The sequence below is a fragment of the Felis catus genome, chromosome X (assembly GCF_018350175.1).
Source record: "Felis catus isolate Fca126 chromosome X, F.catus_Fca126_mat1.0, whole genome shotgun sequence".
NCBI classification, from domain to species: Eukaryota; Metazoa; Chordata; class Mammalia; order Carnivora; family Felidae; genus Felis; species Felis catus.
This window is the reverse complement of record NC_058386.1, coordinates 125,683,206-125,708,023: the sequence shown is the minus strand read 5'-3', so window position 1 is coordinate 125,708,023 and position 24,818 is coordinate 125,683,206. Positions and strand designations below refer to the sequence as shown.

Genomic DNA, 24,818 nt, shown 5'->3' with positions numbered 1-24,818 from the left:
CACCCAGAATCCACCCTGTGGAGCTCCTTTCTGGCGCCAGGCTGCAGTCAGTCTGGAGAGTCAACAGGTGGCACTGTGACACTAGCTTGTGCCCGCTTGCACAGGGGCAGCGGAGTGAAGGGGAGTTGCCTGCCTACTTGTCCCCATAGTGGGGTCCTGGTGACCCAGTGATGCAACTCGCCTGAGGGCATGGCACCAGGAGATGCCTGGTAAATGCTAAGTGGGCAGGATCAGCAACAGGGTCATGGGGGGCGGGGAGGGGGTTGCCACAACCATGGAATATTCCATTTGGACCTTGGGAGAACCCTCCCCTTGCTTGTACCCCACTTCCTGTTAAGCCCCGTCTGCCTCCCCCACTTGCCCAGAAGAGGGACACAGGATTGGTGCAAAGCACGTAAGAGCCATGTCTTCCCCACTTGATATGGTTGGCACTGTTTCTTTAGTGTCCACACAGAGAGTCTGTTTCTCCTGCGTTCCCTGTTTACTCAACCTTTTATAAAAGCACGAGAGCACTGCTCAGTGTCCAAAAACATTTTATAAGAAAGCTGAGTTGAATTCAGGTATTTGGGGATGACGTTTATCTGCCAAGGAGACATCTGGATTTTCTTAAGGTTTGTGTGCCGGCTTTTCCCCTCTGTCGCTGGGTGCATTTATTCCGGACGCTGGGCCTGTCAGCCTCGTGCCTTTGGGAAATCCCTTTGGCTCCTGGGTTCTCGTGTGTTGTCCAGACGTGGATGGCTAAGAACAGTCACGTGCCTGCATCATAGTTCTTGGGCAGTGGAGCAGAGTGTGATGGAGGGTAAGGGGCAGGAGACAGAAAAGAGTACATCAGTCATTTGTCCTGCCTGGCATCTCTTACTTAGGTTATTGAGATTTGGAGATTCTGAAGCTGAGCTCTTCTCCCGTGTCTGCTCCATCCTGGGTCTGGGGCCTGATGGAGACTCAGAGCACTGAGGGAACTCATAAAAGAGCACATTGGTGTGCGATGAAGGGCCGCGGGAGTAGTGGCGCAGCTGGATCTTGACGGGCAGGTTGGAGGCAAGAACTCGGGCCCAGTATGCGGGGGCACTTCCAGAAGGCCAGCTCCTGGGCTCACTGCTCTTGGCTTGGCCCTAGGCCCCCCGGCTTTGGTGATGAGTGTTTTTCCGCCTGCCTCTTAGCTACCGCTGCAGTCACGAGCCTGGCTTGCTCATCAGCACGGTCTTACATGGCATCTCTCCACCGCTGTTTCCCGTCACCCTATTGCTCGACTGAGTGGCAAGTTCTGTGCCTGTGTCCTTGTCAGTGTGGCTGGGTTGAGGGACAGTGGAGTTGGGCGGGGGGGGAGCCAGGGCCCCAGGGAACAAATGACGATTTGGAGAGGTGGTAAGGGGGAGAACAGAGTGACAGCAGCGTGGCCACGCAGCACGGCCATGTGGGGGTGTGCAGAGGCGCTGTGGGAGAACCAGGAAAGGAGGACCCAGGAGGGGCAGGAAAGGCTTTTTGGGAAGGTGGTGGTTGAGCTGGATGTGACTCGGCGGTGGGCGTTCTGAGACAGAAGAGGAAAGGCTGCTGCAGGCTGGGGTGCGGTGGCATGGAGAGCAGGCGAGCGAGAACCTGGCGTGTTCCAAGAATGCCCGGCCATTGGGTGTTACTGGAGCAGAGCCTCCGTGGGTGGTGAGGGGAGAGGGCCCACGGTGGGTCTGGCATCAGAGGGCTTGAAGCAGAGGGGTGACATGATCAGATCGTCCTGGAGAAAGACCACTCTAGTTTGCTTCTGGGGTGTGGATTGCAAAGTTGGATGGTCGTGGATAGGGAGGAGGCTCTCAGGAGCTGTTAAAATCACCCAGGGAAAGGAGTATTGAGGCCATCGCTGTTGGCAGTGGGGACGACTGGGAGATTGTCTGGAGGTGACGTGGACGGGACTGGGTGGGGGCTGGGGGTGGAAGGAGAAGGGTGCAAGGTGCTGTGCAAGCAGAGTGTGGGTAGATTGGCAATGTCCTTCAGCACAGTGGGGTGCAGGGACGGCCCGCCCAAGGACATGCTGAGCAGGGCTTGTTTCGGGGCCCCTCTGGAGCCGCCCTTTAGCAGGCAGTTAGATGTAGGGGTTTAGCGTGAGATCAACCCCGTTGGTGGTGAGTTCAGTGGGTGGTGAGGGTTGCTTGAGTCCGAGGCGGGAGAGACTCCCACAAGGAAGGCAACCTGTCAGCTGCACCGAGTGCCACGAATAAGCGCCCCAGGGATTCCAGGGCACTCCTTTGATCTGGTGGTTAGGCCAGAAGCTGTCCTGCCCCTGACTTGGCCAGGGCAGGTCTTAGGTTAGTGGGCTGCCGAATGGAGGGAGGAAAGGAGGGAGGAGAGGAGGAGGGGCTTGGGCCAGCAGGAGGGAGAGCTCCTTGAGAGCCAGGTTCCTGGAGGGAGGAATTACCAGAACCGACCAGGGCAGGGTTGGAGGAACAGGTCTGACAGGGAGCCAGAGGATGAGAGATCAGGGGCTGGGGCGGGGTACCGGAGGGTGCCTGCTCTGGTGGTTTCTGTCCTGCACCGAATGGGGTGATCCTCACTAAGGGCGGTGAGCTCAGGCGGGGCTGGAGCAGGTTGAGGTTTCGGGAAGCTCCTTGCAGGGCTCTTGTGCTAGTTTCTGGGTTTTTCCCTGGCCTGTGTTAGTAACCCTGCTTCTCCGTAGCTGGGGACACGCTGGGAGGGTGCTGAGGAGAGCTGGGCTTCTGCTGTGTCGCTAGCGTCATCACCACAGTCACTCTGGACCCAGCCTCCCTGGATGACCGGGGTGGGGGTGGTAGCGGTGGTCACTTAGAGCGCTGCTGGAGTCCCTCTCACGTCAGCCCCCTGCCTGGCCTTGTCGTGACACAGGGGGTGTGTCACTCTTGGGCTTACTTGCCCCATCTTTGCCTGCTGGGTCCACCAGGTGGCACACGTGCCCTCCCCCCAGGCCGTGTCCATCTGGGAGGAGGGGCTTCCTCCACATCATCAGAATCTGCTCAGCGCTGTCTGAGTACTCCTTGCTGGGAGGTAGAAGAGGTTGGGGCTTAGTCAGACTTGCCTTTCTTTCTGGGTCCTTCCAGTGATTTCCGCCCTGCTGACATGAGTCAGGTGTGTTGCTTTTCTCTGGCTTCTGGGGTGCTTGGGAGTTCCTTCCACTTCCAGGGCTCCAGCCCTGTATAGTCAGGGGCTGAGACAGGGAAACCTGAGCCCTGGGCCACGAGGTCCCAGCTGCTAATTTTAGAGAGCACATGTCATTGGAAACTCTCCCTTCCTGCCAGGAACCAGCAGCCTGGCTTTCCCCATACTGCCAGGGGCCCCTGGAGCCTCTCTGCAAACCAGGAAGCACGAGGGGCATATGAGGGCCCCTGTGTGCCCACCTCCCCTACCCCTTACCCAAGTGCTTGTTCATGACAGGGACTCTTCTGGGGGCCAGCGCCAGCAGGGCAGCTCACGCGGTTTCTGTCCCCATCCCTTCGGGCCATCTGAGTAGCAGGTATCCACGAGAACCCTGCGAAGGCTGGCAGGTGCTTGGAAAGGATGGTCTGGGAGCAGGCATCCGAGGCCGTCTTGTCTCTTCTGAGCAAGCACTTTGTTGTGGAAACACCCTGCACAAAGCGGAGTCTTTCCCTGTTCCCCAGGGGTGCCCGTAAGCGCCTTCCTCGTAGCTGTGGCTGGCCTGGGCCTGTGTCCCAGGTGTGTGGGACCCGTCTCCTTTGTTACTGTTGGAGCCGTGCCTTTTCCAGTTCCCCTCTCCTCCCATCAGGCAACATAGCAAGCGCAGGGGTGGCCGTCGGGGGAAATGCAGCAGCCCGTGACCCCCAGCTGCCACCTATTTGCCATTCGTTGGTGGGTCTGGACCTGAGGTGTGTGTCTGGGCCCTGATTCTTCCTTTTCTGCTTCCCTAGCCCCGGGAGTCCTTTCCGTGTTTCTCTCATTTGGCGTGGGAGCAGTTCCCTCCAAATGGAGAACGGGTGGTGGTTCCAAGCTTGGACCTTGTGGTCAGAGAGACTGGAGTGGGGATTTCTGCCGTGTCCGTTTTTGGCTCTTGACGTCGAGCGGTTGCTTTAGCCAGTTTCCCCTCTATGAAGCGGGGGCAGTGATCCTGCTACAGTATCAGGTGGGTGTGAGGATTTGGCCCAGGAGTTGGAAATGCCCCCAGACGCTAGCTGCTCTCATCGTTTATCACGACGAGCCTGACTTCACGGCAAGGAAAATGGTGCTGTGGCTTCTCTGGAATACCCAAGCGCCGACCTGGAAAGGGGCAGGTTCAGGGTCCTCCGGCCATAGCTAGGCCTGGCTTAGGGTACCCTGTCACTGTGCTGCTTCCCACACCATCGGGACTGAAGGACGGCCTTAGAGCTTCAAGCAGCCATTTTGGGGCAGTATTAATCATTCTGGTGGCAGAAGACAGCTCGCAGGCTCCACCTTCTCCCTTGTGTTGCCAGATGCAGGCTGGCGGCATCTTGCTTGGCTGCCCTGGCAATCTAAGAGGACAGGTCTAGGCTGGAGGCAGGCTTGGGGCAGGAGCAACCAAGAGAAGATCGTGCCAGCCATTTTTCCTCCTTTCTTTTGTTCACTTCTCCTTTCTTTTTCAATTATAGCCTGCTGAGACGCCTGGTGACTCTCATCTCCCAGCAGGCCACACTGCTGGCCTCCAACGAAGCCTTTAAAAAACAGGCAGAGAGTGCTAGTGAGGCGGCCAAGAAGTACATGGAAGAGAATGACCAGCTGAAGAAGGTGAGCTCTGCCTGCTGGACTCTGTCACGTGACATTCCTTACAGGCCACAGCGTCACTGTTGGCCTATTGGGCTGGGGAACGTGTGACAGTGCTGGTGTTGGCAAAGCCGAGGGGTTGGGTAGAAGGGAAAGGTTCTCAGTGGGGGCGTGTATGGGAGGGGCCTGGGGGACTCCGCAGGGAGAGGGACACCCTTGTTGCTCCCTTGTCTCTACGTGCTACATCTGGGCCAGACTTTTTCCTGGTAACACTGACTCTCTAATGAGCTGAACCCTGTGCTGTGAACCATGGGCAGGCTAACAGAGAAGAATGCAAGGTAAGGCCTGTGGTCTCCGGAGGACTGTATCAGCTGGGGACAAGGCAGGGATGGGGGGCGGGCAGCCGGTCTTAAAAGGTTTGTCTGAGGAAGTGAGGTGTCTGTGGAGCTGGGAAGGAGATGGATGGATGGACTTGGGCTCATAGACAGGATGGGATTGCATGGGCAGGGATGAGTTCGGGGCTCCATGGCCGGAGCGAGCTGTGGAGCCTGGGCAGAGGTGGGGAGGGCCTTGGTCACTTAGGGGTGATTGGCAAAAACAGATGACAGCGGATCGAGTCACTGGACGGAGGCAAACTCTGCAGAGCTGCTGGGAAAGAGAGGTTGGGTGTGTGGCCTGTGGAGTGCAGCAGGTGGCCACGCTGGCCCTTCCCTCTGCCTGTGGCTGGGGAGAAGCAGTGGCCCAGTTCTGTGCTGACATTTCTGAAGGGGCAGGTGCCTGGGACAGCTTGAGGAATCACACTCAGTGGGGAAGACAGAGCTGGATTGCCTGCCTCCCTCCCTCCCTCCCTCCCTCCCTCCCAAGTAACCCGTGCCTTTGGCGTTCTTCCTAGGAAGCTGCTGCTGGCGGAGTCAAGTTGGATGGTAGGGATGCCGAGGAGAAGGTGGGAGAAGAGAACAGGAGCCTGAAGGCCGAGCTGAAGAAACTGAAGGACGAGCTGGACATCAGCAAGCAAAGTGAGCATTGTCCTCAGGTGTCCCCCAGCCCCTGAAAGTCTAGAACTTCCACTCGTGGTGGCTGTCCCCCTCTTGCCAAAGTGTTAATAACAAACGCGCGCTTGGGCTCAGGAGCTGGTTGAAAACAGACCAGTGATACCCTGCTTGTCCAACCCCGAGGGTTGGGGCTCGGTGGTAGAGTGTGCGTCTGGGGGCCCGGGGAGCTCTGGGGTGCTTGTAGACTGACTCTGGAGCACCTCACCCAGCACCAGGCCTGGGGACGGGTGCTCTGTGCAGGCGGTGGCATCCCCAGGGTCTTTGGGGCGGGGATAGAAAGAAGCCATGCCAGAGCTGCTTGCAGCGTTCCTGAAAAACCTGCTGTGAGCTCATCTGCTCCCTTCCTGAAGGCCCCACCTGACACGCCTTTTGCCGTCAGCTCTGAGGATGGGATTCTGCTCCCTGCTTCCTGCTCTCACCTCAGCATTCTCAGACTGTTTGCCCCACACCCTCGGCCTCCCTGAAGTCAGCCATGCTGAGAGCCACTTGGAGTCCCTCCATCAAAGGGGCTAGGGGGTCCTTCGTGTTCCTCCGCTTCCCTCAGCTGTGGTGGCCACCCCCCGCCCCCAACTTTGGGGGCTCTCATGACAGCCGGCAGGGAGCTTTCTTGAGAGGAGCCGTCTCCTAGACAACCTCAGTGAGGACAGATTTCGGCCTGTGTCTGGTGTCTCCCGCAACTGGGTTTTTACTCCCTAATCCCTATCTTTCTGTTTCCCTTTCCTCCTTACCTGCGTCACCGCCAGAACTAGAAAAAGCTGAAAATGAGGCTCTGGCCATGCGGAAGCAGTCTGAGGGCCTCACCAAGGAGTATGACCGCCTGCTGGAGGAGCACGCGAAGTTACAGGTCAGCACGCTGGTCTGCTCTGTTGCATCGGATCAGAACCTCCCGCCTCCCCCCACGCCTCCCGCGCCCCGAGCAGGCACAGAGCAGGCCCATCCCCAGCCTAGCCTGCCCGGCAGAGCCTTTGAGAGACCCTGGTGGCAGACTGGCTGCTCTGTCTCCCACTGCCCCCCTCTTCCTCCATTGCTGCTGAGGCTGGGTCTAGAGAAGAGCCTGCCAAGCGGTGCCAGTCTGGGCCCAGCAGCTGGAACCTGTTTTCAGCCTAGAGGGGTGTGGCTTGGCAGATGGCAGCCACTTGCTAAAGTGGCCTCAGCCATGGGTCCTCTGCACTGTGGCCGGCCCAGCCCCGTGCCTGGTGTCAGTTCCTTTGAGAGGAGCTCCTCTTACTTGTGCGCCTGGTCTGTGGTGTGGGGCCCCTGATTCTAGTTCAAGTCTTCTACCGGGAAGCTCCAGGACTGGCAGCTCTCCTGTACACGGGGCTGTGGGGTGATACAGGGCCCTCCACTTACCCCCCCACCCCAGGTCCTCTCTGAGTCCTCAGATGATCCGATCTGGAAGCTCAGGTGGCCCAGAAATTGGGCGTGAGGGGCAAGTAAACACCCCTGAGTTCTGACAATTTGCCGTGTTGCTTGGCTGTCCAAGTTGGGCCACAACAGTGGGTGACGAGGAAGGCCCCAGAGGAGGACCGATGGCCCCATTGTAGGGCACGCTCACCAGCAGGACCTGTAAAAGGCGTGCAGAATTGGGAAGGACCTGAACTGGGACCTGGGGGGGACTTGAATGCCGAGTCCGCCATGGGCCCGAGACGGGGTTGGTGTGGGGTCCAGCACCTCTCAGAGAAGAGTGACAACAGAGGCTTCCCAGCTGCACCCCTCTGCTTGGCATTAGGGTCACAGCTTTTGGTAGAGCAGGGCCACTCCCACCCTGGCAGGACTTGGAGTGCCCTGAAGGGTGGGGTTCCTTGGTCACCTGGTACCTGTCATTTGGGGAGAAGGCAGCAAGCTGGGCCTTTGGGGTGGAGGGCCTAGAGGGTGAAGGGGAGGGGTGCACCCTGCCGACCCCTTGCCTTGTGGTTTCTGTCCCTTCCAGGCAGCGGTAGATGGTCCCACGGACAAGAAGGAGGAGTGAGGCCGCTCCTCCCTGCCTGCCACCTGGCCGGTGCCCGCTGCTGCCGCCTGCGGCCCGGCCTCACTGGTTACTTCAGTTCGCCCCCTACCGCTTCCCATCCCCTTGCACAGCTTACAGTTCCACGCTGTCCCGGCATACCACAGGGGACCCGGTTCTGCCTGCTCAGGATGGGTTTGCTACCTCCTGGCCGGCCAGGCACGAGGCAGGCATTGCTTCCCGCTGGGTTGAGCCTCTTTTGTGTCTTATGTTGTTTGGGGCCCCTTGTCTCTGGTCCTGCAGGCGGGTGGTTGGAGCAGGCAGAGTATATTTTTCTCTCGGGGGCAATAAAGGTTGTTGTTATGCAACCGCGCTTCATGTGTGTGACTGAGGCCACCAGAAGGCCGTCTCCTCCTCCCCTCATGGGAGTGGCCAGGAAGGTAGCAGCAGGTGGCTCTGATAGAGACCCCCAGGCTTTGGTCCTGGAGGCCTTCAGGTTATTTTCTTCCCGAAGAAAAATTGTCTTCCTTAAGGGCTCCCTCCTCCCAGGCTGCGCCCAGGCCCACACTTGCTCTCTCTGTCCCTCTGCCTCCTGCTCCCCAGGCAGGCCTTATTTTATGGCCGGTTGGGGCGCGTCTGACCTGTTGGGTTGGCCACTGGGCCCGGGGAAGCTTGAGAGACTCAGTAAACCGGTGGGGCTTCCGGGTGGCAGGCTTGCCCGCCTCCTCTGAGCCTGTTCCATCACATTGTAGGACAGACAGAATGTGGCAGAGTGCCACAAGTCGCTCCCTGCCCCACTTCCTCCTGAAGGTTTGCGGGATGACCTCTGACTAATGCCTGCTAAGGCAGGAGACTTGCCCTTGACGGTCACCTATGACTGGCCTAGGGTAGAGCTAGGTGGTGGGGAGGGTGCCCCCTCTGCTGCCTGCAACCCTGGGCCCGTGTGGGGTGTGCTTACCTGCTCGGGGAGAGCCCACTCTTGCAGTGGGCTCCACCTTGGCGTTTCCCCCCGCCCCTGACTGGCTGCGGCAGGTGCCCTCTGCTGAACAGGGCCTGGTCCTCGAGCAGCCTGAGGGCCCAGGGCATGGGTGGCGGGGCGGCTGTGGCCCGTCTCCCATGCGGTGCTCATCCTCCGCTGGCCCTGAGGATGGTAGGAGGGCAGGAGGAGCAGGCCGGAGGGGTTTTCTTTGGGAACTGGGGGGACCCCTGGAGATGTTAGTGCCGGTGGCTAGCTGGTGCTCGCGCTGCTCCTGACCTGGCCGGGCCTGGGCCCGGGCTGCCTTCGCCAGTGTCCCTTCCCCATGCTCTCGTGAGCGGTGAGGTGGTATCTGATGGGGGGTGGGGGCGGGGACTATGGGTGAGGCTCTCTGGTTGCTGTGCCGAGGCCGAGGGATAGGCCTGCTTTTCCAGGAAGTGTTCCCTGACCACTTTACCCTCCCTTGAGCTCGCCCTCCTGCGAACTTCTAGAGGCCAGAGTCCAAGCAGTGTGTCTGCGGGTTCTTCCCTGGCCAACTTCGGGCAGCCCCCGGGCCCCCTCAGTGTCAGGCTCTGGACCAGGCAGAGGAGAAAGCGGCACCAGACTGCTTTCAGAGTACCCTGTCTGGGGGACGGGGAACGAGACAGTATCGGGGGTGGTAGACCAGCCGTGACTGGAGGGCCACCATGGAAACTTTGCTAGCAGCCTTCTGCTCCAGTGGGCCCGTGTGCCCCTTTGCCCCCATGGTGTCCTCTCCCTTGCCTCTGGCTGTGGTAGGCCATGGTGCACCACAGTCCTGGGCTGATTCCTTCCCTTACCTGCCTCCCACTAGGTTGCCAGACCCCGTGTCCTGAGCCCCTACCACAGAGGCAGACTCCGGAGTAAATGGGGACTGCCCACTGCTCTCAGGGTCCCAGCCGAGCAGTCCCGACTTCCGTGGACTTCTTTTTGAATGATGTCGATGTTTCCTGAGTCTTCGGTGGCATTGTGGCAGGTGGCTCGTAGACCATTTGGGAAAAGGTGCCGAAGCCTGGGCCGAGGCCTGGCCGTGGTGGGGGGAGTGGAGATGGTAAGGAGCTGGGGTGAGCCCAGGGTAGCGAGCAGAGCGGGCCTGAGGGTGACGCTAGGCTGCGGGCTCCGATCTGTGGGTGCGGAGGCAGAGACTGTCGATGGAGGAGTCAACAGGGCAGGGCGTAATGGGAGGGCCTGGGACACGGCCCACGTGCCGCGGGGCCGTGCCGAGTCCCGCGGGCAGGCACCTCCGCGTGCCGGCACAGGCCTGGGTTGAGTTGGCAGTCGGGCCTGCTCAGCCAGTGCTCCCTTCTGAGCTCTGTGGGGACCTGCCCCATCCAGGTTCTCGGTGACCACCGCAACATGGCTGGTGGCGGCATCACGAGCCAGAGGCCCCCTTTCCCCCGGCCGTGTAGTTGAGCGCTAAAGCCCCTCCTCTGTAAGGGGACCGTGCCTTGCCGAAGAGCAGGCACCGGCCCGGGAGGGACTGCGGCGGGAAGCAAGCCGGTACTTCCCTCTGAGGGGCCGCCGCCCCTCCGCAGGCCGGCCTCCGGCGTGAGCACCAGGCTTCCCAGCCTTGACCCACCATCCTACTTTGTGAACGTGACTGTGTACCTCACAGAAGCCGTCTCCTGCAGTGTCTTTGTGTCTGGCTTCTCTCCCTCAGCATAAGGTCTTCGAGGTTCAGCCACGTTGTAGCAGGTATCGACTTCTCACTTTTTTTAAAGTTTTTATTTATCTAAGTAATCTCTACCCCCAATGTGGGACTTGAACTCATGACCCCGAGATCAATAGTTACATGCTGTTCTGACTGAGCCAGCCAGGCGCCCCAATTTTCTTTTCTTTTTTAAGACTGAATAATATTCTGTTGTATGGAACGGCCACATTTTGTTCATCCATTTCCTCCCATCAGGGGACACTTGGGTTGTTGCTTCCACCCTTACTTTTTTTGTTTTTAATGTTTGTTTAGTTGTGAGAGAGAGAGAATGTGAGCGGGGGAGAGGCAGAGAGAGGGAGACAGTGTGAGCGGAGAAAGGGCAGAGAGAGGGAGACACAGAACCCGAAGTAGGCTCCAGGCTCTGAGCTGTCAGTATAGAGCCCGATGCGGGGCTCGAACTCACGAGCTGTGAGGTCTTGACCTGAGCTGAAGTCAGATGCTTAACCGACTGAGCCACCCAGGTGTCCCCCTGCCCCTTCTTTCTTAATCCCACGCCAATCAGGCTTCTGCATGTCCCTGTATGCCCGACCCTGTCTTGTGCAGATCTCCAGGATGCTGTCACACGCAGTGAGCATTCTAGGGCCTCATCGCCCTGGACCATCAGCAGCACCCCGGGGAGCTGATCACCTCCCGCCCTAGGTGTGTGTGTGTGTGTGTGAGAGAGAGACTCCTGATCCAGGAGGCCACCCTGCGCTTGGGGTCCCTCCCTCCCCCCTGGCCACTCCTCCTCAGTCTCTGCTACCAGTTCCCTCTCTTCTCTGCCACCTCTAGGGTGTCCCAGGACCCCAGGGCTTGGTGCGTGGGCCGCTTGTCCCTCTACACGGCTCTCGGCCGCCCTTGGCGAGCTGGGGCAGCTTCAGGGCTTTCTGGCCCCTCTCTGTGTGCTGAGAGCCTCTAATGTTCTCTCTCCAGTCCAGACTCTTTCTGGAACTGCAGATTCCTTGTCCACCTGCTGACGAGACACTCCCACTGAGGCGACATCTCTGGCACAATAGGCCCACAGTCAGTGGCCACCGCCACCTCCAGACCTTCTCTCCCGCATCTCCCTGGGTGCAGGGAGGGCCTGGCAGTGCTGCCCTTCCCGGTGCTCAAGTGCTCAGGCTCACGGCGTCTCCCTGGCTCCTCTCGACCCTGCGTCCCAACCGCCCGCAGCCCTGTTGCGGACGGCCTCGCAGGCCTTGCAGACAAGACAGGCCCCCAGTATGCTGCTCGTGCCCTGTCCGGCTTCCTGGGCTCTGCTGCAGCCTTGTCCCTAGCCTCCTTCCTAGCAGCCCCACCCGCCTGTCCCTCGGGAGGTGACCTGCTCTGTTGGGTGCAGTGAGTGTTTGGGCCGTCTTGGGGAATCTCCGCGCTGGCCACTTCCCACCCACCTTCCCTGCTCTTGGCCTTCCTCTCCAGTTACCCTTTCTCCCGGCTTTGTCACCTTCTCTACCCCTATTCCTGGAACAGCGCCGGGCGCAGACCCTCACAACGAATACTTGCCCGAGGAAGCAGCTCGAGGTGGGAAGGCTCCCCCCGCTTGCAGCCCCAGCACCCCTGACCCGACCCCACTACCCCTCGCGACAAGCAGAGGTGGAACCAGAGCCGGCTTTGGAAAATGACATGTTTTATTGCTATGTTTGCAGTGGCTTTTTAGCACAGTAAGAATGTCCCCGCCGGACCCCCGCCCTCACCCAGTCCCACCCCTCCGACCGACGTCGGGGTGGCGCGGGGTGGGGGAAGCCTTTCTAGGGTCCGCTCGGCTGTCTCGGAATCGGACGTGACACACACGTGGGTTAATTAAAGCTGCTACATGGAAGACTTGAGCCGTGGAAAGTGCATCAGCCTTAAGCTCGCAGGTGGGAGCCGTGCCCGGGGTCCCTTCCCTGGCCGGTGCCCACCTCAGATCCCTGCAGTGGCGCCCGGCCCAGGGGGCAGGGCGGGGGCGGGCCTGAGCGCTCCAGGTGAGCAGCCCCAGATCCCCCAGGGGTCAGGATGCCGCCTCCGCTCACCCCGCCGCCTCGCAGGCAGAGGGGGTGCGGGGATGCTCCGGCCCCCCCCCACGCCCACCCCCCGCGGCCATGCACTCCTCCACCCGGTCTGGGGCCGGGCGCTACACATGCACACCCACACGACAGACTCGCGCGCTCAACAGCTTGAAGCTTTTGCCTATGAAAATTAGATCTATAAATTCACACTCCTTGGCTGGGGCAGAGGACTTCAGGGGTGCTGAGAGGGGCAGGGAGCGGCAAGGAGAGGGACGCTGGGCGGTTTTCTCTTTAGAAATATACAAGCAGAAATCTCTTTTCCTCAAGTTTTTATAAAATGTGCAAAATACAAGCCTCGTTAGCCCACAGGCACAGTTTACACCTGGTAGTCACCTTTGCTAAGAGATCTAGGTTTATCCTACATACTCACGCACACATGCATTCGTACACAAGCTCACACAACTGATATTGGTGGCAATTGGCGCGGGAACCAGAAGGTTCCCTTGCTGGCTGGCTCTCTAAGCTTCTAGGATAGGGACTGGGACGGGGAGAGGGGGTCTAGCCCGGCTGAAATACTCGCCCTGGTTCCGCAGCCCCTCCCCCACCTCCCTCCTCCCCTCTCCTGTCCTGTCCCCCAAGCAGCCGCCGCTGCCTCCTCTAGGGGCCACCCTGGGGTGTGCAGGGCAGAGCCCGGAGAGGCAGGCGCACTTGGGGGCCGGTGAGGCGCATCTGCGGCGGGCACTAGGGGGAGGGCGGTGGGCAGGGCCTAGGAAGCAGCGTGTGTACCAGCTTGGGTGGGGGGTGGGGAGGCATCTATTTTTGGTGGGTTGTGATATTTTTGGCGTTTTATTAAAAATGGAAAAAAAGTTATTTTAGTTAGCACTCGTGGTGCTTCCCCCCCCTCCCCAGGCAGACCCCCAAAAGTGTCAGGGAAAGGCAAGCCCCCGGGAGGGGTTGGGGGCCGAAGCAGGGGCTGCTATGGCTACAAGAGGGTGAGCTGGTGATGTGAGCCGGGGTGCCTGTCACATGACGCTCTCTACCACCACCACTTTGCTGCTCTCGGACACTGGGGTCAGGGTGGTCAGGCCCCTGACATCGGAGTCCTGAGCTCTATACTCCAAGTGGTGGAGGCCCCAGACAGGCTGCGTCAGGTGCTGCCAGCGCTGCAGGAGAGAGGGACACGTTCAAGTCCCCGGGAGGGGCGCATACGCTTTTTCCCCTTGGTCTCTCTCCACTTCCCACCACCTGCCACGGGTGGGGGTCCGGGGCCCCTCCCACAGGCACTGACCACACCCCACACTCTGTCCTAGGGAAACGGGGCAGGGGCTAGGGACAGACCTCTCTCTCCTCCCCCTGCCGTGACCTCGGGACCTGGAGGCTCAGCGTTCCTTCCATCCACCCCCCTGTGGGCCGGCCCAGAGACTTCTGGCCCAGAGACTCCTAGCGTGATGCTACATCCTAGTAGTGGGTGGGAGAAGGGGCACTTGGGAGGAAACGCCTTGATCCGGTGGGTGAGAGGGTGAGAGGGAGGGAGGGAGGGAGGGAGGAGGGAGTCGTGCAGGGAAGAGGGGGTGCAGGGGACTGACCTCAGCCACGGTCCCCTTGGCCCTGAGGAGGCAGCCCAGGAGGTGGAGGGGCACACACAGCATGGAGGAGAGCGCGAAGCCCCAGCCCATGGCCTCGCCCCACCACGGGTACACGTAGGTGTTGTTGTAGACGAGCGGCTTGTAGTACACCACGTTGAAGATAAAGATGCCCTGTGGGTGAGAACCCCCCCGCCACGCGCTCAGCCAGCGGCGGGCCCTCGGCACCCCTCCCCCGGCTCGGGCCTCCCCCGGCCCTTACCATGCAGACCAGCGGGGTGAAGAAGGACCAGCACCATTTCATCCAGGGGCAAGGGCGGTACCCGATCATGCAGGCGACGTCGTCCATGAAGCGGTCGGCTCCTGGGGCGAGCGAGGCGGGAGGGCTGGAGCCGGACGCCCCACCACCCCTGCTCCGGCCCGCACCCCCAGCTCGCCCCGGGGCCCGGACCTACCGTACACCCAGGCGACCACCACGCACTCCCAGAAGGCCTGCCACAGCAGGGTCGTGCCGCTGGCCGAGTAGTAGTCAAACAGCTGGAAGACATACATCCCGCCCTGGGGACGGAGCCGGGTCAGGGAAGGAGGCAGGCAGCGGGAGGCCTGGGGCGGCCCCCACCCCGCCCCCACTCACATCAGTCACCATGGAGAGGTCGATGACAAAGCAGAGGGCGCAGCAGAGGGCCACGGAGATCTCCCTTTGGAAACGGAAGTAGTAGGAGGCCGGGAGGAGGTCGAGCAGGCCGGTGATGAAGCCTTCCACACCTACAAACTGTGGCCGGGCGCTCAGGCCACGCCCCTGTGGCCACCTGCCAGCCGTCCCCCCTCGCCCCGGGGCCTCCCCCACCCTCCCGGCACCCTCTGTCCTGTCCCCCCCCGCCCCCCCTGCAAACCTGGCTGTCCAGGCCGAGCAGCAACAGCATGAAGAAAAACAGGGCAGCCCAGAGGGGGGCCACAGGCATCAGCGTGACGGCCCTGGGGTAGGCGATGAAGGCCAGGCCGGGCCCTGAAGGGGGAAGTGGCAGGGTCTCGACACCTGTGTCCCGCGTTCCGTTCCGTCCGGCCTCGTCACTGCCCGCCGCCCTCCCCTTCTCCCCTTCCCTGAGCTTCCAAACTGAGGCATGACGCCGGGGCGGGGCGTGCGGTGGCTGGGGGCCTTTCCCCTTGAGTCAAGGTGTTGCCGGGGGCGGGGGGGGGGGCCGAGCCCGCGAGAGCGGGGTGTCTGGCTCAGGCTCCGGGTCTTGCCGGCCGGCTGCCCTTGTGGTCACCGGTCACCGTTCACCCCGGAAAGCCCCTCCTCTCCCTCTGCAACACTCGGCCGAATGTGAGGGGCTCAGCCCAGGGCCCCGGGGAGGGATGCACGGATGGACGGACGAGAGCTCGAGGCCCCCCGTGGCCCGGCCCGCGAGGCTCCGGCTCGGGGCCGACGGGAACAGCTGTGCCTCGCAGCTGCTCGGCCAGGCCTCCCTCGGCCCCGAGTGACGGGACAAGCGAAGTGAATCTGTCTCTCGTTTCCCAGAACGTCTGTGTGCACGTGTGTTCGCGGATGGGGTCTTTTAGGATGGAAGGCCGGGCGGAGGGGTCGGGGTCTTCACCTGATTCCGCCACCTTGGAGATGTGCACACCCTGCTCTGCGGCCATGAAGCCCAGGATGGAGAAGACCACGAAGCCAGCGAAAAAGCTGGTCCCGCTGTTGATGAGGGCCAGGATGATGGCGTCCCTGGGGGCAGAGGGGCCGCGGGGACTGGTCAGGCCGCCTGCTGCCTGCGGACGCGCGGCGGGGGCGGGGGCGGCCTGCGGCACCTACTTGTAGCAGTTGTTGTTGAAGCGGTTGTAGCTGCCCAGCGCCGTGAGGGCGCCCAGGCCAATGGCGTAAGAAAAGAAAATCTGGGTCCCGGCATCTATCCACACCTGGAGATAGACCAAGGCGGGGAGGAGGTGAGGGGCCCTGCCGGCCTGGCCCGCCCCTCGTCCCGTCCAGCCCACCGCCCCCTCACCTGAGGGGACCCCAGCTTCGACCAGTCAGGCTTGAGATAGTAGATGATGCCATCCAGGGCGCCGGGCAGCAGCACTCCCCGCACCAATAGCACGACGAGGACCACATAGGGGAATGTAGCCGTGAAGTACACGATCTGGGGTGGGGGTGGGGGCGCTGCTCAGAAGGGGTCCTGCGGCCCCCGCCTCCCCACTTAGGGGCTCCCAGCCTCAGCAGGGGGGCAGGCGGGCCGCACTCCCCCCACTGTGGTACGGTCTGCTCCGAGGTCAAGCGGGAGGCCAGCCTACAGACCCCCCCTTCTACTCCTCAGAGCCTGGGCTCCTCCCGAAGGAAGCGGGGTGCTCAGCTGGCCATCGGCCGCCCCCACAAGGACAGGTCAGCTGTAGAGGGAGGGCGGAGGCAGGACCTTCCCCGGGTGGGGAGCAGGACATCAGCCTGGAGGCAGGTCCCATGCCTCCCGTGCCCCTGACTGCAGGTGGTTCTCTGCACAGGGGCAGGGTCCTGGGTAGTCTGGAGTGGACTGGGCCGGCCGGAGACAGAGGCGACAGCGAGGTGACCGCGAAGACCTCTGCCTCCCTCCCACCCTCAGCAGAGCAGGACAGGTAGGCAAGGGAGGGCCACGGGCCGGGTCCCCCCAGGCTGGCCGCAAAGCAGAGAGTGAGGAAGTAGTGAGTGAGGAAGAGAGGGAAACTGGGGCGGGGATGCCCGACACAGGCAAGTTCATCTGGCTGTCGCCTGGGCCTGTCCCCTCAGGACGGAAGCCGTCTGGGCTGGAGTTTGGAGGGTGGGGAGGACTGACTACGCAGGCATGCGTGGGAAATCCAGTGGCCTGGATTCAAGTACCTGCCCCCTCCTCAGGCCCTGGCCCGGTCACCTCGCGTGGCGGGGGTCCCCCCCCCCAGTGGAGATGCCTCTTCTCCCCATCGGCCATGCTGCCCCCACCCCTGCCATCATCACCCCCCCCCCACCCGCCCGCTGGCCTCCAGCTGTACCTTTCCTGTTGACTTGACCCCCTTCCAGACACAGAAGTAGACCAGCACCCAGCAGGCCAGCAGACACAGGGTCACCTCCCAGTTGAGGGCCCCTGGCACGTCCAGCCCCCCAGAGAGCCGCAAGACTTTGTTCCTGGGGGAGGGACAGCCCGTCAGGGCTGCCGCAGCAGAGGGCAAAGCGACCCGGGAGCTGTCGCCGGGGCAGTACTCCCCCGTGCCGCAGCCCTCGGGTCCAGCTGGGCCCCCCTGGGCACCCGGGCACCCAGCCCAAGCCCACAGCCCGGGGGCGTTGCAGTGTGGGAGGCAGGAGCCCGGGAGCCCCTGGCCAGAGGCTGGTCGTGCCCTCGGTGGTCTCCCCTCCCCCAGGCTGGCAGGCACAAGGGGACTGACGATGCCCGGCACCGAGAAGTGGTGAGGGAGTGAGGCCCGTCCATTCCAGCTCCCCTAGGGACCGCGTGGGGGGCTCCTGGAGGACAGGCAGGGCCTGGGAGTGGCCCCTGCTCGGCATCCCGCCCTGCCCCCGCCCCCCAGGGGGCCGGGCCCCAGCACACGCAGACCCGGGCCATATGGGGAGCCCACAGACAGGGACAGGCAGGGCTTGGCCCAGAGGCGCCTGACTCACTCCCAGAACTCGATGACAGGGGACCGGCGGTCAGCAAGCTGGTCACATGTGAGGTTGGCCAGGCTGGCATTGGCACAGTCTTCATGGCGGAAGATCTCCACACAGTCAGGAGTGTTCCAGGTATGGCCACATGTGGCCCAGGGCAGCGTGGTGGTGAAGGACTTCACCAGGTAATAGAAGCCCCAGGCCAGCACCATGATGTAGTAGGTGTTGCAGTAGAAGACGATCACCATGGAGGCGTAGCCCAGGCCTGGGAAGAAAAGGAGTTTCTGCGTGGGCTCTTCTCTGGCTGCTCCCCACCGCCCCCCTTATCTATCCTACCGAGCTCAGAGAAGTCTTTGGAGCATGACTGAGATGTGGTGGGAGGATGGTGGGGAGGGCAGATGCAGAGAGCCCCTGGACTCTCACTTGTCCGAGTAGCCCGACACTAGAGGGCTGGCTCGAGGTTCCTCCCTTGAACCCTCCCCTCCTGCTGCAGTCGGAGCCTCAGCTCCTGTGAATTCCCTAGTCTCACACACGGGTCCCCTTCTGGGTCCCACTGCCACCGTGGCGGTTGATGGAGGGCCAAGCCTCCAGCTGGCCCCCCAGTGGCCCCCAGTACTCAGCAGCTGGGGGCTTCCTGGTGACCTGGGGTGGTGTGGGAGATGGTCACTCTCTCAGCGGGCAACCGGGGCCAGTCGCTTCACCTCTCTGAGCCCTGGCCTCCCCAGGGTCCCTCCTAAGGCCTTGAGAGATAACAGGGACATTGCCCACATGCAGAAGGAGCTCTAAAGTGACTTTTGCCAATAGTCCTTCCCTTCAGATCCTCCCTGAACTTCCCATAGCTGCTGCCCCACCTCCTTAGGCTGGCCCTCTGGCCTTGGGAGAGCTGGCCCTTGACATCATCTCCTGTTCTCGCACCCTCTGCTCAGCCCTGGTGAGCCAAGTATGCTTGGCAGGGTCTGTTCCCGGCTCTGCTGGGCCTGGGCACCCTCACCCTGGTGGAGGGGCCAGTCCCCGACTCCCATTCCCCGCATGCCTAAGGTCACTGGGTGGTCTCCAGATCCTCTGGCTTCCCACTCGTGACTTGGGGGGTATGCACCGGGTCCCCGGCCTGGTGCTCAGATGAGACAAGATTTCTCAAGTGGGTGCCAGTTTTGCCCTAGCAGTGGGAAAGGGGAGGGGTCGCTGAGGGAGAGGGCAAACGGGACCGGCTTGGGGCCGCTCACCTTTGAACAAGGGGCAGATGTTCCAGACGTTGATGCTGCCGGCCTTCATGAACTGGCCCAGTGAGATCTCCAGGAAGAAAATGGGGATTCCTCCGACCAGGGCGATCAAGACATAGGGGATAAGGAATACACCTGGGGGAGGAAGAACACAAGGGTGGGCACTTGCCCAGGGCGGCCCCTTAGCCCCTGGCTGGCCAGCCCAGCTTTCGGAAGCCGTGGGAGGCCAGGGAGGAGCCAGCTCCGGGCTCCTCCCCGGCCCCATCCTAACTTCCCAGTGGGTGAATCAGTGCAGGGGGTGGCCACTGACTCAGAGTTGCAAGGTGAACAGCCTTGCTGGGAGGAGGGGGTTGGAATGTCGGGAGGGATGTGGCCGTCCCCCGATGCTTACAGCCCTGTTTCTTGGGTAGGGGGCCCCTGTGCTCACAAGGCTTCTGGCCCCACTGTCACCGAGGGTGACCTAACAGGCACGGAGGACACATACGGCCTCGTGTCGCAGTTGGCCAGGCAGCACGGGAAAGAGCGGTGAGGCCATGTGGATGCGTCCGTGTGCGTGCGTGTGTGCGCCATGGCTGGCACTCCGGCCTGGGGGCCTGTCTGGCTTGGGCAAGGACGGGGAGCCTGGGTTTTCCTGCACCCAGGCACTTGCCTGCAAGCATGAAGGTCCAGGGAAGAGGGTGGGTGGCAGTCTTCTGCCAGGGGGCACGGTTGGGGGGGGGGATCTCGGGGTATCGGTGAACAAAGACAGAGGGAGTCAAGGTGGGGTAGTACAAACTCTGGTGAGCCTGGCTCTAGAGGCTGCAGGCAACGTGGGGCCAGAGACCACAGGCCAGAGGTGGGGGGTAAGGGGAGCTGGGCATCAGCAGCCTCCCCCCCCCCCCCGGCTGCTCTCCTGTCCTCTCCAGGCCCCCTTCTGTTGCCCCAGCTCAGCTCTGCATTACTCAGAAGTCGGGCTTGGCTGCAGCTTGTCCGGCTGCTGGTCCCAAGCATCCTTCTTGTGTGTGACCTTGGGCCAAGGCCTTCACTCTGGGCCTCAGTTTCCCACCCATCATCCAGTCACCATGGCTTTCCCCCAGCCCCAGCGCTACTTTGCAGTCACAGGACACCCGGTGGCTATCGCTGTTGCTAAGCTGGGCCCGGGGCAGGCGGGCATGGGGTATGCGTGCAGTGTGTCCAGCGGCGGCGCCAGGCGGCCCAGGCCGCAGGCTACCCAAGCCTGGCTCAGGCACCCAGTGTTCCAGGCCCAGGCTGGAGGGGAGGGGAGGGGAGGGGAGAGGGGAGGGGAGGGGAGGGGAAGGGAGGGGAGGAGAGGGGAGAGAGGGGAAGAGAAGAGAGGGGAAGGGAGGGGAGGGGAGGAGAGGGCAGGGGGAGGGACAGAGTAGTCCATTGTGTGTGTGTGTGTTCGTGTGTGCACACGTGGGGGCCCCGCACAATGTGCCACTTGTGTGCCTGACCGGCGGGGGCAGCTTGGGCTCCTCACCTCTGGGAGCCCCCCAGGGGGCAGGCATCGCCTTCCCACCTCCGTGGCCAATCACTCCGGGGCCCCTGCGCCAGGAGTCCGGGGGGAGGCAGTCCCGGGGCTTCGGCAGTTGGCTCGCCGGCCCCCTCCCCCCACACACTGCCAGGCACATGACCGGCTGGGGGGTGGAGGCCGCCGGGGCTGAGCCACCGAGCGGCAGCGGCCAGCGAGGGGCGGTCTCCAGCACCCCCTATCCCGGACTTCGGCCCCGCGCCCCGGTGGGGCGGGCGGGGGAGGGGGCCCCTGGCGAGGAGGAGCGGGGACGCGGCGGGGCGGGGGCGCTCACCTCCGCCGTTCTTGTAGCACAGGTAGGGGAAGCGCCACACGTTGCCCAGGCCCACGGCGAAGCCCACGCACGACATGATGAAGTCCATCTGGCGCGTCCAGGTCTCACGCGGCGGCACGGCCAGGCGGCCGCCGGGCGCCCCCAAGCCCGCGGGGCCGTCGCCCTTGGCCGGGGCCCCGTCGGGCCCGGGCGCGATCAGGGGGCCCTTCTTCTCGTCGCCGGACACGCTGTAGATGCCGTTCTCGGCGCTCTTCTTCGCCATGGCCCCGGCGGGCCGCGCGGCCGGGCCGGGGGGCGCGGCGCCTCGCGGGGGCGGGCGGACGGGCGGCGGAGGGCGCCGGTGGCGCTGGGGGGCCCCGAAGGCGCGGGCCCGCCGGGGGGCCGGGGGCGGCCGGGCCGGGGGTCGGGGAGGCGGGGCGGCGCGGTCAGAAGCAGTCCACGAAGCACTTGAAAGTGAGCCTGAAGAATCTCATGTGTGTCGGGGGCCCGGGGGCGCGCGGGCGGCGGCGGGGCCCGGCCGGGCGGCGGCGGTGGCTCCCGAGACTCCTGTCCGCGGCTCGGGCGGTGGCGGCGGCGGCTCGCCCGGCCCGAAATTCAGCCTAGCGGGGCGCGGGCGGCATCGGGCGCCCACGGTCTGCAAGCGGCGGCCGGAGCAGGGGCCTGCGGCCCGCGCCCCCCGCCCCGGCCCGGGCCGGCGCGGCTGCCCGGCTCGCTCGCGGCTCCGGCGGCGGCGGCGGCGGCGGCGGCGGCGGCGGCGGTGGCGGTGGCGGCGGCGACGGCGACGGCCGAGGCGCGCTCGCCCCTCCTTCCCGGCGGCGGCGGCTCCAGCCGCTCTCGGGGCCGCGGCGGGCTCAGCGACTCGCCACCGCGCTCCGACCGTCCCTCTCTTTCCCGGTCCGAGCGGCTGCCGCTTAAGAACCGACTCCCGGTGATGTCACTGTCGCCCCACCCCCACGACCGGGCTGGTCCCCCTCCCCCCGCCGTCCCGCCCTCCCCGTCACTCCGCCCACCTCCTCCTTCCCTCCTCCCGATGAGGAGACGCCACTCCGGCGGGAAGCAGGATGGCTGCTACCTGGGGCGCCGACCAGCACGTCCTTCCCAGGGACAGAGCCACTCCTGACCCCGAGTTTATCTGGGCCTGGCTCCCTCCCAGATCGCCCCTCCTAACCTGCCCTTCCTGGTTCTAGGAAAGCCACTTCCCTGGCTGCCTTCCAGCCATCCTTGCCCTCCTTTCCTCTTCTCCCCACCTCCTTCCAGTCTGTCCCATCCCTCTGGCCCTTCTCTGAGTCCCAGCTAGGGCCTGGGCCAGTGGTGGGTACCAAGGCCTAGGGCTTCCTGGCGCCCCGCACCAGAGGGCCTGCCGGCTGCTTCTGCCTCCCGAGGGAGTGGGGCTGAGCTGGCGGGCGAGGGAAAGGCTGGACTGGGGCTCTGTCTCCAGGTGTGCTGGGGGGGGGGCTTTACCAGAGGCACCGCCCTGCCTCCTCCTGGCGTTCAGCGTCGAAACCCTGGAAGCTTGAGGTCAGCGTCCCAGCTCTTGGGGTGAGAAGTCTCTCTGAGTCTCCTAAGTGGGCGAGGACAAGCCTGCCCGGCAAAGCAACACACTGTCACCAAGGAGGGGTCGCAGGGACCCTCGCTGCCCCCACCCGTGCCAGATGTGCTGGAGATTCAGGCACGAATAGGGCAAGGCTGCCCCCTGGTGCCTGTCAGGTGCACAGACCCTCCCCCGAAGGCCTCAGCTGGGAGGCCCAGCACCCCCCACCTGCACAGCTTCTCTCTCCAGGGACCTTCAGGCCTCCCTTTAGCAAGGGTGTTCGGCGGCCTCCCGACCCGCAGCCGAGCAGCCTGTTGGGAACTTTGCAGGGCGAAGAGCAGCCATGGGGTGGGGAAGGAAAGGGTCGTTGTCCCGGCCTGGGGACGGGAAGGGTGCCCCCGCCCCCCACCACTCCCAGACTCTGCGATCACCAGGCTGCAGTCCCCAGATGGCTCATCCTGTTAAGCTAAACCCTCAGCCATCCGGCGGCTTTTAGAAGAAAAGCAGTTCTGGCCCGAGCCAGATTGAGCCTGCTGGGTGAGGAGGGGCAGGCCCTCCTCCCAGGATGGCTGGAGTAGCCTCCGGGGCGGGGGCTTTGTGGAAGCCTGGCCAGGTGGCCTGTGCTCAGGTTGGGTCAGGGCACGGGGGAGCGGGGTGAGGCTTGGGGATGCGCCAGGTGGCCGGCGGCTCTGTTCATCGGAAGACCCTAACTGGAGTTTTCTCTGGCCCAGTGTCAGACTGAAGCTGGTCTGCAGACAGAGGCCACCGAGAAGTGTGTGACATGTAGGCGTCGTGGAGAAGTGGGGGCCACCGGGGAGCAAGGGCAGAGGGGAAAGACGAGTAGCCCAGTGAACCACAGATCTCGTCCCGGTGGGTGGCGGGGGGGCGGGGGTGCCCGCGGAAGGGAGGGCGGTAGCCGTGATGGACATGGTCTTTGGGCAGAGGTCAGACAGCGCCCTGACAAGCAGGGGGAAGTGAGGACGCGCGGACTCCGCCGGGTGCAGGCAACCCTTTCGAGAATTTAAGATCTTGCTTGTACCAGGAGCGCGGCGGGGAGAGAAGGCAGTGGCTGGAGGGGGTGTGGGCCAGCGGGTGGCACTTTGGGGAAATGGCTGCCGCTGCAGGGAGGGCCGAGGGTGAAGGCGGCAAGACCTGGGGAACCTGAGGAGGGCCTTTGAAGGAGCCAAGGGCGGGTCTCTCTCCCCTGGGAGGGGAGGCAGGTTCAAAGGCCAGTGGCTGAGCAGTGAGTGAGCTGCCTGCGTGAGATCGTGAGATCCGTGAGATCCGTGAGATCCAAGGCTGCTGGGAGGGGGGGCAGCTTGGCCGGAGGGGCCACAGGGAGGCCCGAGGGGGAGGTGAGTGCTGAGAAGGGCCCGGGGAGCTCCGGGGCTCTAGGACCCAAGCTGGCACCCCTCCAGGGGGAGCCTTCATGGGGTGTCTCTAGACCCTCCTTGGGGGGGCGCTCCATGACCTGGGGGGTGCAACAGGCCCCCAGACCAGACTTGACAGGGCTGCTGCGCCTCCCCCCCCCCCCCCGCCACTCCAGTCTCCCCCAAGCAGGTAACCACGCCCCGCCCCTGGCCCCAGTGGCCTCCTCCTCTCAGCCCCAGCAGCCACGCTGGACAAATCTCCCCTGTCCCTCCCCATCTGATCTTCTCTGGGCTTTTGTCTGTGCTGGAGACGGAGTCAGATTCCTCTCCGAGGTGCACAAAATTGGGCAAGAGCTGACATGTGGGCTCCCAGCACTGCAGAGCAGCATGCCCCCTGAGCTGACCTGCCCCCGTGACCCGCGCCGGGCCCGCTGTCTGGGCTGACCTTCCTCTGCCCCTGCAGACTCGGCTTGGCTGCCACCTGTCCCGGGGAGGCCAGAGAGATGGGTGTGCATCCCCTGGCACCTGCACTGCCAAGGCGAGCTGGGCATCTATGGGATGCGAAGTTCATGGACTGGTCCTCGCCTCCGGCCGGGATGAATCGGCGGGAGTCGCCCCGAGTGGGAGCTGGAGGCCGGAACTCTGGCTCCTGTGGTGCTGCCCCAAGCAGCGCGTGGGAGCTTCCGATCTGCCAAGGACAGCCACAGCGTTCCTGGGGCTGGTGCTGACCATCTGAACAGGACACAAGCGGAGGGAGTTGCAGCCCTCGGGGTGGTGGCAGGGGCGGGGGGTTCTTGGGGCTTGGGGAAGGTATATCTTGCCCCCCTCTCCTCCCCGGGCGGGCGGGAGCCACTGGGGGTGAGTGGGGTGCCGAGGGCCAGGAGACCTTCCCCCCTGCAAGCCCGGTCTAAGCCTCCGTGGCTCCTGCCAGGCCCCTGTACCCCCGTGAGGCTGGCTCCCGAGCACGTGAGGGAGTGGGTGGGGGCCTCTCACCAAGGCCGCTTCGAAGTGACAAGCACAGATTTCCTGGGCCCAAGGCAGGGGGGGCTGCCTTTCAGAGCCCAGTGAGGCTGGAGTTGCCGGAGGAGCTGAGGAGGAGGGGGAGAGGAGGAGGAGAGAGCCAGAGGGAGGGCAGGAAGGGGGTGTGAGCGGAAGGCTCTCATTGTCCGGGGAGGCCTGGGAATTGGACCCTGTGCCCACAGAGGCTGGGGCTGCGCGGCCCACCCGATCTCGGGTGGCCACGGCCTGAGGAGCGGGCCCGTGGGTGAGGGGGGTGCCCCACCCGGGAGTGGCTGGCTATCCCAGGGGCACCAGGAGATAGGGTAGGGGCACAAGGAGTTTTGGAATTAG

The 24,818-nt window shown here is 63.5% G+C and overlaps 2 protein-coding genes across 5 annotated transcripts in view; one reads left to right on the top strand and one right to left on the bottom strand.

The window, feature by feature from the left end:
- BCAP31 (B cell receptor associated protein 31) overlaps positions 1-8,060 on the top strand; it is a 28,652-nt gene extending 20,592 nt beyond the window's left edge. For all 3 annotated transcript variants that reach the window (XM_023249499.2, XM_006944108.5, XM_011279561.3), the window contains exons 5-8: positions 4,584-4,719; positions 5,588-5,711; positions 6,491-6,591; positions 7,678-8,060. In XM_023249499.2, the coding sequence (XP_023105267.1) occupies positions 4,584-4,719; positions 5,588-5,711; positions 6,491-6,591; positions 7,678-7,716 (400 nt within the window). In that variant the 3' untranslated portion in view covers positions 7,717-8,060. The remainder of the gene's footprint in view (positions 1-4,583; positions 4,720-5,587; positions 5,712-6,490; positions 6,592-7,677) is intronic.
- Positions 8,061-11,986: 3,926 nt separating this feature from the next.
- SLC6A8 (solute carrier family 6 member 8) lies at positions 11,987-20,857 on the bottom strand. Of its 2 annotated transcripts, none has more exons than XM_045051377.1 (13): positions 20,568-20,857; positions 18,766-18,897; positions 17,558-17,807; positions 16,936-17,068; positions 15,945-16,079; positions 15,755-15,858; positions 15,543-15,667; positions 14,841-14,953; positions 14,591-14,719; positions 14,403-14,505; positions 14,210-14,310; positions 13,951-14,121; positions 11,987-13,527 (listed from the first exon to the last, which is right to left on the bottom strand). In XM_045051377.1, exons 1-13 carry the CDS (start codon positions 20,827-20,829, stop codon positions 13,387-13,389), a joined length of 1,899 nt encoding a protein of 632 aa, XP_044907312.1. In that variant the 5' UTR covers positions 20,830-20,857; the 3' UTR covers positions 11,987-13,386. The 2 variants fall into 2 exon arrangements, with proteins under 2 accessions (XP_044907312.1, XP_023105266.2); XM_023249498.2 differs by having other exon boundaries at positions 14,582-14,719; positions 20,568-20,854.
- Positions 20,858-24,818: the final 3,961 nt, after the last annotated feature.

Excerpts from the sequence above, each read along its gene's own strand:
- SLC6A8 (XM_023249498.2), bottom strand. The coding sequence starts at position 20,829 with ATGGCGAAGAAGAGCGCCGAGAACGGCATCTACAGCGTGTCCGGCGAC. Across the intron at positions 17,808-18,765 it reads CATCTGCCCCTTGTTCAAAG|GCCTGGGCTACGCCTCCATG; the intron begins GTGAGCGGCCCC and ends TTTTCTTCCCAG. Across the intron at positions 15,859-15,944 it reads CGAAGCTGGGGTCCCCTCAG|GTGTGGATAGATGCCGGGAC; the intron begins GTGAGGGGGCGG and ends GTCTATCTCCAG.